General features: G+C 35.5%; 1 protein-coding gene across 2 annotated transcripts; it reads right to left on the bottom strand.

Annotated features, from left to right (window-relative positions):
- Window positions 1-5,943: 5,943 nt before the first annotated feature.
- On the bottom strand, window positions 5,944-11,930 carry dnajb12a (DnaJ heat shock protein family (Hsp40) member B12a). Of its 2 annotated transcripts, none has more exons than XM_079635517.1 (9): window positions 11,682-11,930; window positions 11,131-11,299; window positions 10,843-10,988; window positions 10,568-10,744; window positions 10,372-10,451; window positions 8,922-9,031; window positions 7,404-7,576; window positions 7,157-7,291; window positions 5,944-7,056 (listed from the first exon to the last, which is right to left on the bottom strand). In XM_079635517.1, the coding sequence occupies exons 1-8, from the start codon at window positions 11,812-11,814 to the stop codon at window positions 7,167-7,169; spliced, it is 1,113 nt and encodes a 370-aa protein (XP_079491643.1). In that variant the 5' UTR covers window positions 11,815-11,930; the 3' UTR covers window positions 5,944-7,056; window positions 7,157-7,166. The 2 variants fall into 2 exon arrangements, with proteins under 2 accessions (XP_079491643.1, XP_079491644.1); XM_079635518.1 differs by having other exon boundaries at window positions 6,353-7,052; window positions 11,682-11,865.

The raw sequence follows: 11,930 nt of genomic DNA, 5'->3' as shown, positions 1-11,930 counted from the left end.
AGAGAGAGAGAGAGAGAGAGAGAGAGAGAGAGAGAGAGAGAGAGAGAGAGAGAGAGAGAGAGAGAGAGAGAGATGAAGACGCAAAGTGCTGCTGCTATCAAGCTTGTCAGTAAATGCACGTTCGGAATTTCATTAAATGCAGTTATCTTCACATTAAATACTCATTCGGGATATATCAGTTAGCAACCACTGAGAACTGAAAATAACATATAAGACAAAATATGGCACTTTTCCCTGCCAATTTATAAAAAATAAAAATACTTCCATTTAAAAATTAACGCAAGATATGTTTTTAAAACAAATTTAGTATTTCATTTCATCTTTTTTTTTTTTTTATACAAATAAAAAAAGACATCAAATCGCTATATTTGTGTTAAGAATGTAACTGGACTAATGGTGTCTAAGGAATAATGGTGCCCTTGTAATTTACACGATTCCTAAAACTCAGAACACAATTCAAGACTTCGAATATTTATCACATTAATAAATACATTTAAATTATAAAAATAGGGTAGATAATATCAGTCTTCTTTAGCCTATAGTCTATATTCCATATGGGATCTAATTAAAATGATGCAAATCTCAAACAATTTATTTACAATTTAAATGAATCAATAAAATAGGACTTCACTTGTAAATACAAACTTGCCTGGAAAGACTTGAATGCACAAATACAATGGACTCTTTCATCCCATGAGGCCATGAGAGAGGATTTATGAATGAGTGAAGACAGCACATAATTATGGCAACATGGCAAATGTAGAATGTTTGAATTTCATTCATACTACACACTTTCATACTATATAAAGAATGTACTTTTTTTAGCGGTCTATACTTAAGAAAGTAGCCTATGCGATTTCGGACGCAGTCCAAGTCTTTATGATTGAGTTATTGAATCATTCACTCAACCGATTTGTTTCAAAAGCTGATTCATTCATGAACAAACAAGTGACTGGCTGAATTTGGACTAGCACACTATCATACTGTTTCTATGATATTATGTTGCAGAAATAGTAGTAGCCTATGCTCATTTACATTCAGCCACTCTCTTTATGAGTGAATAATTGAATCATTCATGCAACCATTTTAAAAACAAATGAATTTGTTAAAATTAATAAATATTTCTTTATAAAAACCTAAATTGCCTCTTCCTCAGTAACAAGTGATATCTAGCCAACACTATAATGTTTTTTTTTTCTTTAAGTAGACCTGGTGTAAACCATTAAAAAAATTCTGTAAATGAAACATTTATGAAAACTTTTCAATTATATTTTGATTTACATATTTATGTAGATACAATTATTCCTTTTTGTTTATTGCATTTTGTTTTAAATAGACTGAAAAAAATGTATAGCTTGTTTTGGCTTCACCTGAAATATAAAATGGTTCGCTACACCTTCATTTGCAGCAGGGATTCAGTTTTATTAGAGGAACTCTTATTATTTCTTTGCTGATGGCAGAATATTAAGTAAGGAAATCTGTTTCCCAAATGCAAGCAACCAGTTCACATTAACAAGGACCATTGATTGAAACCATTTATAAGTGTGTATTGTGATATTTAATACAGCTTGATATAGCTAGTGCATCATTATAGACCAAATACAATGTTTTATCGTAACGAAACTTAACGTGCCAAGAAACACGCACCCTGATATTGACACCAAAACAATGGGACATAAAAGGCCCTGACTGACAGGACAATTGACAGAGCACACATGACATTGTTTAGCTGTGTGAATATGTCAGCATATAGTGTAACTCAACCCTGAAAGCCCCACAGGGGGTTTCAAGTGGTCATTTTTGACCATGGCTATAGGTTGTCAGCTGTAGTTTCAATTCAAACATGTGACACCTGATTTTTATGAAATAGCATATGCTGCAGGCAAGCACTGCAAACCTCAACATACTTGACATACAACATTTAGACAGGGATATAAATGTTCCCTTTTAACACTCTTTTTTCCCTTTTTATTTTATTTTATATATATATATATATATATATATATATATTTGTATACAAATTGTAATACAATATGTAAATTCCACAAAGTAAATGATTTTTCATGAAAAACACTCTTTAATTTCGTAAAAAGCAGTGCATATATATATATGTGTGTGTGTGTGTGTGTGTGTATGTATATATATATACACATATACACATGCTTGTTCTCACATTCCTCGGTATTAAACCGTTTTGGTGTTGCCAGAACCATGCATTACTGAGCTAGATTGGAAAAGACAAGAGACACATTGACTCTGGATTACTCACATGCTCTAAGAAAGAAACACCAATGTTTAGAGGTGATGTTGTACGGCACGGATCAGGACGGGGTGCAGTTTTTCCCCTGCTCTCAGCATATCCCATGCAGCTCTGCAGCACAGTGTCACTTCTGCAACTGATATGCTGCAGTGAAGGCAAATCCTACACTTGCCCTGCTTCATTTCAATCTTTCATCAGCAATGAGTCTGAAAAGTCCCAGATTTCTCATACTCTTCTATGATTTGCCTTTAGTGATTTTTAATGATACTGAAATGTTTTTCACTTTTGGTCTCATTTTGGCTTTGCTGATTTTTTCAGTTTTTTCAGAGGTAACAATATATATATATATATATACACACACACACACACACACACACACACACACACACACACACACACACACACACACACACACACACACACACACACACACACACACACACACACACATACACACACACACACATGAATAGACATAAAAATTCACATTCCGAACTTAAATGCTTGTAATTCAAGAATTTTTTGCAATATAGACATAAGACATAAGATTGGTCTTGTTTTAAAGAAGACATTTGTCAGATTTTTGTAGAAGTGAAATAAAGAAAGAAAGTGAAACAGAAAAAAAAGTTATAGAAGTTTGAGTTTATGAAAATGTACAATATAAAACATTTAATTATTCATATTTTATATAAAATATATTTTTTCAAAACCTGGGTGACTCTAAAACTGCAAAAAAAATCAAAGCCAAAAATCTGAACAAGTTGTGTTTCAAATTTTAAGTTGATATCTCAAAAAATCAGCTTTCAGTAAGATTTTGTTTGGGCGCAGTACCAAACTTTTTCACTAGACTCCTGACACTAGACATTACTGCCCATATAAGGGTCCCTTGTGGTTTTTCTTTATATTTAAATCATTTTCAGACCATTTTTTAAAAAAAATAATTGAATGGATGCTATCTTTTGAACTCTTGGCATGAAACCAAACAGTTACCAAGTCCCATTGACTTCCATAGTAGGGAAAAAAATACTATGGAAGTCAATGGGACCTGGTAACTGTTTTGTTACTGACATTACTGATCAAAATATCTTCCTTTGTGTTCAGCAGAAGAAAGAAATTCATACAGGTTTGAAACAACTTGAGGGTGAGTATATGATGACAGAATTATCCTTTTAAAGTGAACGATCCCTTTAAGAGTATGAAAATATTATTGTTGCAAATTGATAAATTACAGCTTCTCTGTCATTTATTTTGAAAATCAGACACCAAATATGAAAACTAGAGACTGTAAGCCTTCAAATGATATATAGTTTGTTAAGATTAGTTTAGGTTTAGTATAGGATATTACTATTTTAAATATGTAATGACTTTAGGCCCACCTGTAGGCCCAGTGACAGTTAGCTTCCCATTAAGGTATGAACATTTATTTCTCAATGTTCTCTGAACATTCAAGACTGAAAGAGCTCCAACATTCCATTTTTCAAACATTATGGGATTGTTACTTTTGAATGTTATTCTGAAACTAGTAACATTTAAAAAACGTCAGACGGACATGCAACTAAAACATTTCAGAGGAAAAAAAAATGTGTGTGATGTATACATCTATATGTTATTTTTGTGCAAACGTTTGGTGAAAATTATTTAAAAAACAGTTAACTTTGAACGAATGTTCTATTAATGTTACTGGAGAACTTTTGTTCATATAACTTTGAGAGAACCTTGCCACAATGTTATCTAAAGTTCTGTGAACTTTCCCTGAGCTGGGTAAGCTATACAGCGCTTTCATGGATGACTTGTGAATATTAGAAAATAATCGTTGGATGGCACTTTTGACCTATCAGAAGAGAGTATTCCAAAAAGCTGTGTTATAATAAGATCTGATAATCCATTCTTTCTGGATTAGTTTTTTTTGCTCTGCCTTTAAAGCTTTAATCCTCACTTCTGCATTGCAAGGTGTTATTTTTTTCATGCTTCCTCACCAGTATAAATCTGCACTCAAAATGTCAGCAGCATTCTCTTTCACAGAAGCACACAGCATAATCTTTAAAGTGGCTCAATTAATCTTCGCTGAAGGCATTAAACAATGCCTTAGCCCATTATTGCCTTCCTCCGCATGCAGCAATACAGACATGATCTTTGCACGGTTTTGCTGACAGACGGATTTTAGAGTTGTTTTAGGGTTAGGATCCTCAAAAAGGGGGCCAAATTGTAAATGGCATGACATTTTAATAAATTACTCATCTGTGCAATAATGTCACTGAAGGAAAGCGACCTCCTCATGGTCCACTAGATAAGTGGCTCAGATCTCTATGTTAACCTTAAGTGTAACTTTACACCTAAACTTGCTGTACAGCGTATTGGAACTGCATGAAAGAACACTACATCTCAGCAAGAATTATCCAACATCAGAGTTTCTCCTGGTCCCTCTGGGAGCTGGGATCCTTTTCGTCCTCTCCTGCAATAAATCAAATCTTAAATGGAACAGTGTTTTGGATGAAGACACACACAGAGACACACATTATTTAGATGCAGTGTGCATAGTGGCTTAGACTTGAAATTAATAATCAAACACATTCCTCTCCCTCAAAAAAAAAAAAAAGGAAGAAAGAAAGAAAGAAAACCTTGATGCTCCAGTATTTTGCAGTCAGGTGCCATTATATGCATTCACAATCAGTAGTTCTTCTGGAGATAATAATGGTTTCCAAGACTTTAAACATCAGTGACCACAGACAAAACAGGAGTCTGTCTTCTTTACTAAAAGCATGGTGTTTCTATGGTTACTGACTACTCAAAGCAGTCCAGGGATTTTTCTGTTGCTCCTTCCTTCACTGTGCAGCACATAAAATCAGCTCAATTCATGATTTCATGAAACTCTGACCACCAACACTGAGCCCTGCATCAGTCCGGACACTTGCAGGGCCCTTTAGCCAGCCTGCATGTCCTTGCTAAATGAAGCTACAAGGAAAGTATAAATGAAATTACAAGGCAAGTATAAATAAATAGATCTGCAGTCGACCCGTCAGTGTTGGAATTGCCATTTCAAATCTGAGTGGCTGTCACTGACTGTACGATCAACAACACACACAGAATAGGTATGATCCATATCAATGCTTAAGATTGACCTATATATATATAACTACCCAATCAAGACCTAAAAATGCATTTATGTTTCTTTGATAGGATAGTTCATGATTGTAATGTGTATTTTGTTTTGTAGCCTATGTATTGCTATGCTCATAACAGAGAAGTTGATGAGGAAATAGCGTGTATTTCTTTATTGATTTCTAGCGGCAAAGCTCATGACTGCCTCCTGGTGTGCAATTCTAAAACTGACATGTCGACTGCTGATTTAAATTTGTAGTCAGTTCGATACATTTTTTTAATTAATACTTTCCTTGTAGTTTCATACAGCAATGACTCATTAAAGGTGACAGCAAAGACTTAAATTGTTACAAAAAACCGATTTCAAAAAAATTATATTATTTTAACTTTCTATGTATCATCTTAACAAAAATGTATCACGGTTTCCATGAAAATAACATTGAGAATAAGAAATGTTTCTTGAGCAACAAATCAGCATATTAGAAGGATTTCTGAAGAATCGTGATGCTGTAGACTGGAGTAATGATGCTGAAAATTCAGCTTTCTACTTTTTAAAAAGTATTACAATAGAAAACAGATATTTAAAATCGTAAAATTTCACAACATTACTGATTTTAATGTATTTTTGATCGGTTAAATGCACCTTTGGGGAGCACAAGAGAATTTCTGAAATATTAAAATAAATGTACGTTCAAACAGACTTGGCTATAAAGACGACTTATTATTGGAGTATGGAAATTAAGCATGATTATATTTTAACTCTAAATTTGTTAAAAAGAAAATGTATTCTTATTGTTTATTTCCTTTTCGGTAACTATGTTACATTACATACATACACACAAAATCATAAAATGTTGCACCGAACCGAAATAACATAATATATAGGCTATATATATAAAAAGAAAATTTCCAGGAAAAGTAGAATTTCAGTGGCTAATTATTCTAAGCACTAACTTCAAGCAGTGATGTTTTTCTTTCCTATATTACATATATGCAGGGACAGTATACAGCAAGACTGGAGCTGGCAAGGCACTTGATTATGCTTTAGAACCTTCAATCTACACTTTGTAAAACACACTGTTAAATGAATGTTAATACATTTTCTAGAAAAAAATAAATTAAAATGGAAGAAAATAGTATGACACCATTTAATAAATAATTAATTTTCCATTTGCATAAATCTCAAACATTCTTTTTAAAAATCCAACAGGCAAAACAATTCATTAAATGCTGAATGACACCGACGCAATCATTTGACTTTCTGTGGTCAGATCAACAGTTTTAAACACTACTAGAAATTTCAGAGTTGGCTCAGAAAGCCCAAATATGGGTGTTGAAAAAATGCTGTAAGAAAAAAAAGAGGTGTAAATAAAAAAGGAAAAGCAGTAAGCTAGCAGCATTGATTACCATTTAACAGCAGTTTACTTTCCTCTCTACCAGCAAATCATCTAATTTTTCATTCTTAATTCATTACATTTTTAAATCCATATTTAAAACTACTTCACAGATGTTAAGATCTTCCACGGTTGTAATTTTCCGAAAATTTTGAAGGAGAGATGAGAGCGAACTCCTGTGGCACCAGGATGAGCTATCTTTGCTTCTCTTAAACTGGTGCAATGCAATGTCCCGTTTTAGCAAAGAGAACAGAACATTTCTGTACACGAACATCTTCAAATGACGTCACAACAGGACACTACCTGAAACAAACACAAACGGTCAAAGAATGTCCACAGGTAAGAACGCACTAGAAGATAAACAAGCGAAAATTCAGAAATAGAAAGTAAACCGTCGACTCACTTTCTGCTACTCAGTGTCCATGCAACAGAACCTGTATATCTGAAAGTTTCGAGCAACTGGGTGTTGCCATTTTCTGCGCTCTTTGGTACAAGTCTGTGTCCCCAAAGTAACGTGCCCGGTACAACAAGCCTTCCTCTGCAAATAAGAGCACAGATGTCTAGGTTTTCAGAATATTAAGCAAAATTTCACTTGCATTACTTTCTTTTTTCATCAGACATTATTAAGCAGCTTCATATGCATCACATACTTTGTTGTTTCTCCTTCCAGCAGTTGTTTCTCAGGTTTGATATATAGTCATCCTCCACACTTTGTTCAACATTCTTGAGATTCATTCCCGTATATTCTTCTGAGAAGTGGTCGCCAACATAGTAAGGCACCTTCAGAGTAGGAGTGTGTCGCCTGTTTGTGTGGCCCAGGGATCTAAAGCAGGTGGAATGTACAATAACGTCAGAGATATTAATCACCCACAAGACAACCATCATTCTTCAAAATAAACATGTTTTTGCTTTCACTTTAAACATTTCTCTGTAAAATTGAGGCTTAAAAATCAAAACAAACAATATATAAAGTAGTTTGACAGCTAGCTCAAAATGCACAATGGGATAGAGAAAGAACCTCATATAACTTTTAAAGTGCCTCTATTATGCTATTTTAAAGGATCTCCTACAATAGGCTTACATGCATCAAAGGTAAAAAAAACACTTGAATTGTCTCCAAATATACATTGCACATCACCTCATTTCTCAAAGCTTTAAAAAAAGTGTTTTTTCCCCCCAAAGATTCAGTCTCTCTAACTCAGCTACAACTACAGTGTTTAAGGCCAAGAATCCGGTTTGAATCCCGCTCGGAGTGGGTCGAGTTGGACCGGTTACATTTGGTGCCGTGACCAGCAGGGGAATGCAGTTTGGAGTGTAACGGAGGAAAGCTAGTAAAAGTGTAAGTAAATCTCACTCCCCTGGCCTCAAGAGGCATGCTAGAGACTGCGGCCTTTAGCATCCTTGTTAGCGCCCGTCTCCTATGATGGAGATGCCGGTTCGAGTCCCGTAGGACCGGTTATATTTGGTGCCGTGACCCGGGTGGGAGAGATGTTTAAGGGGATAAGTGGCAAGCTAGTAAGAGATGTGCGAGTAAACCTCACTCCCCTGGCCTCAAGAGGCACGCTAGCAACTGACGTCAGAGACTGCAGTCTTTTAGCTTCCTTATGGGGAGACGTCGGTACGATTCCTGCTCGGAGCGGGTCGAGTAGGACCCGGTTATATTTGGTGCCGTGACCCGGGTGGGAGAGATGTTTAAGGGGATGAGTGGTAAGCTAGTAAGAGCTGTGCGAGTAAACCTCAGTCCCCTGGCTTCAAGAGGCGTGCTAGCGACTGACGCTAGAGATCTCTAAAGCCTTGATAACACGCATACCTCCCATGCCAGAGATGCCAGTTCGAATCCCACTTGAAGTGGGTCGAGTAGGTTACATTTGTAACAGGAAGTGAGACTGGAATTGCTGAGGAATCGCTTCAGCAGTTCATAATCGATTATTTATTTTAGGAGACAATAACTTTATTTGTTGTGCACTTTTATCTTTAAAACTCTGCAGACCTTTTACATACAAACACCAATATTACACACTACACAAAATTATTTAAAAAAAGCATTTTAAGCAAGTATTGTCACACACCAGTTAAAAATAAAGGTGTATAATAGTAATAATAATATACCAAGCACACCAGATCATATTTTTAAGATAATGCATATTTCAGTCAATGTTTGGTCTTACGGTCTGTGGCTGAGGCTGTATGGAGGACTGGAAACCATCATCTGGCTGAGAGCTGAGACTATGATCAGAATGAGTATGGGCATCAGCTGTACAAACAAGGCAAGGCCACCCTGGATAATGAAAATAATTTATTAAAATAAAAGTTACATCATGACAGAATGAAAAAGTTGCCGTTATATTCCATCAGTCTGAATAATTATTTTAAATGCATAACAACAGCTCAGTTAATGCAAAGTAACATTCTGTAAACATTTTTTTTTCTTTTAGCCATAGATGGCACAATATTTCACTACGCTCTTCTTAATTTTGTCATTTCATCTTTATATTTGTGCTTTTGGTCACTCAAAACAGTTTATAAAGTTAACTGATATCATTTTGTGTATCTGGAAAATTGTGATCTACGAATGACATAATATTATGTTGAATATCAAAGGATTTTGTGTCCATTAATGAATGTAGAATTTGTGGACATTAATATTTGTAGATTTGTGGAGTAAAAAAAAGTTATTATTTTGAAGTGAAAAGGTAAAATCCTAGAATTGGGACAAAAAGCCTGAGTGGCATGTTTTTGCTAGTGTTATTTTTTTAAATGATTTAATTGAAGAGAGTTCGAGTCTTCTATCGATCTCTATGCCAGTCGGTGTCTATATTTGTTCTTCATGTTAGTAAGTGCTAAAATCCAACTTTTACAAATGTACATAATCGAGAACAGCAGTAATGTTGTGTGATTTGCTAAGGCAGCATACTCTGCTCATACACTGCTTGTGTGGGTGCAGTACGTTTTGAACGCAAAAGATGAGGTAATTTGATTGGATGTCATTTATTTGACCTTTTACGCTACTAGCATTTTCCTGTTTTCACACCAGAGGTGGCATTCTGCCTGTTAGAAATACATGCTTGGTTTTAATGTCATTTTAATGTGGAGTAAAATGATGGAAAAACTCAGCAATTTTGTTTGCATAGCATTTCTGTCACCTCACGTGATGCTATTCTACCATATCTTCATTTAAAATATGGGAAAATAAAGAAGTATCATAGGCATGTATATAAGCAAGTCATGGAATAAATGTACCTTTCAAATGAATTGTACAAATTATTGCTAAAACACAATTTTATATAGAACAGTTGATTTAGTATTTCATATTAATGACACATTAAAAATATATCTAAATGTTTTATGAGGAATGATATCAAAAGTCATGTTTAGATTTGGCAAAAGTTTCTCCAAAAGGGGGGTCATTTTAAATTTGATAATAAAATTAGCAAATGTTTCTATTTATTTCCGTTATTGACACATGGGCTGATGCATCAACATTCTGTAAATGGAAAACTTATATTTAAATATGTTACAATAACTAAGTAAATGCACACTGTACTTAAGTGGGGCATCTTTCCCTACTAGTAAAAAAAATCTGCACAAAAAACTTGTATAAACTTGGAATACTCTTACTTCTCTCTGTTGTTCTCGTCGTTCGGGTCGCTGCTGTTGGCCAAACCTCATCCTGCCATTGCTGTACACATGCACATTACCTAGAAACATAAACAGAAATGGCAGAATGACACATTTGTGGATTTTAAATGTATTCCACCACAACCACTAACATGTTGCATTTCTAATACCACATTTCAAAAGTCACATGACTCACTGGTTGGAAATCCACCTCCAAAGAACATATTGAAAAGGTCCTCGGGAGAAATATCTGCCTCGAAATTTCTATGATTTGTCCTATGCCTGTGAGTTGGGTGGGCTTTTTCTTCGCCGTAGACATCATACTGCCTTCTTTTTTCAGGGTTACTGAGAACTGCGTAAGCATTACCTATAGCTGTTGAAGACCAGGAAACAGAACAAATGAGAAGACCACATGCAAACTTTATCCATACTGAGAAGAAACGCTGAATGCATGAGTTTAATGTATTATACCTTTAAATGCTTCAGTGGCACCGGGTGCGTGGTTTTTATCTGGATGAAACTTTAGAGCCAACTTTCGGTAGGCTTTTTTCAGATCCTCCTCAGAGGCTTCTTTACTGAGTCCAAGAATCTCATAATAGTCCTTACACCTCTTAATTCTGCACCAAGGGAAAGACAGATTACAGTAATAGGGAGAACGCGGTTAGGTGATGAAACCACTATGCACACATTTAAATCAAAATCTTCATCACAGAAATAATGACCACAGCCTCGAGTATTAGTCTGAAACAAATGACAGACCTTTTGACAGCATCTAGCTGCTCTGATGTGTATGGTTTGGCAGATTCTGTGGCACCATGTCCAGAGGAGTGATCTTCAGCGTTGTGGCTTCTGTTTCGTAAACCATCATGTTCTCCGTTTTCTTCACTTGTAGAAGGTCCTCCATTCTCAGTAATAGACTCTAGTAAAGCTGGGACAAGAGCACTTACATTTTAACAAGAAGCACTGGTGTCTGCATGACTTGTTTATCTATCTATCTATGAAAATAATTAAGATTAAATTTCAATTGACCTTATATTATGTTAGATTACATTACCTACATATGTAAATAGAAGCCTATATTGACATCCAACAGAAGTGATACATAACCAAGAGCACAAAATATATGGTTCGTGTTTTTTTTAACATACAGTTTGATCATTTAGAAGTAGAAAATGCGTTTATTTTGCAGTTATAAGAGATCGAGATCCCAGGGCCTTAATTACCGTCTAACTACAGGCTTCAGGTTTTCCGGTGGCCCTTTAACAGACCTCCTACGATCTCCACTATACATTTATTTACATTACACGCACATCTCGCCTTGTCCGTGGGAAACAGTCTCTGTGCCTTCTCCAGGAACCGTCTGGATTTGTCGAGCTCATTATCTCGTAGCGCTGCGATCGCTATTTCGATGCAGCGTTCCGCTTCGTCCTTGTTTGATTCCATTGCGACGGCGGAACTGATGACTGATCTCTTTCCTGACCCAAAAGACGCAGTTTGATGACGCTTGCAACAACGTCAAGAGTTTTTCACTAGTGGATAGAACGTCCACTCTGTAAGCT

Source organism: Phoxinus phoxinus (genome assembly GCF_949152265.1).
Source record: "Phoxinus phoxinus genome assembly, chromosome: 14".
Taxonomy (NCBI): Eukaryota; Metazoa; Chordata; class Actinopteri; order Cypriniformes; family Leuciscidae; genus Phoxinus; species Phoxinus phoxinus.
Note: the sequence above shows the minus strand (reverse complement) of the source record. Positions and strands in the feature narration are given on the sequence as shown.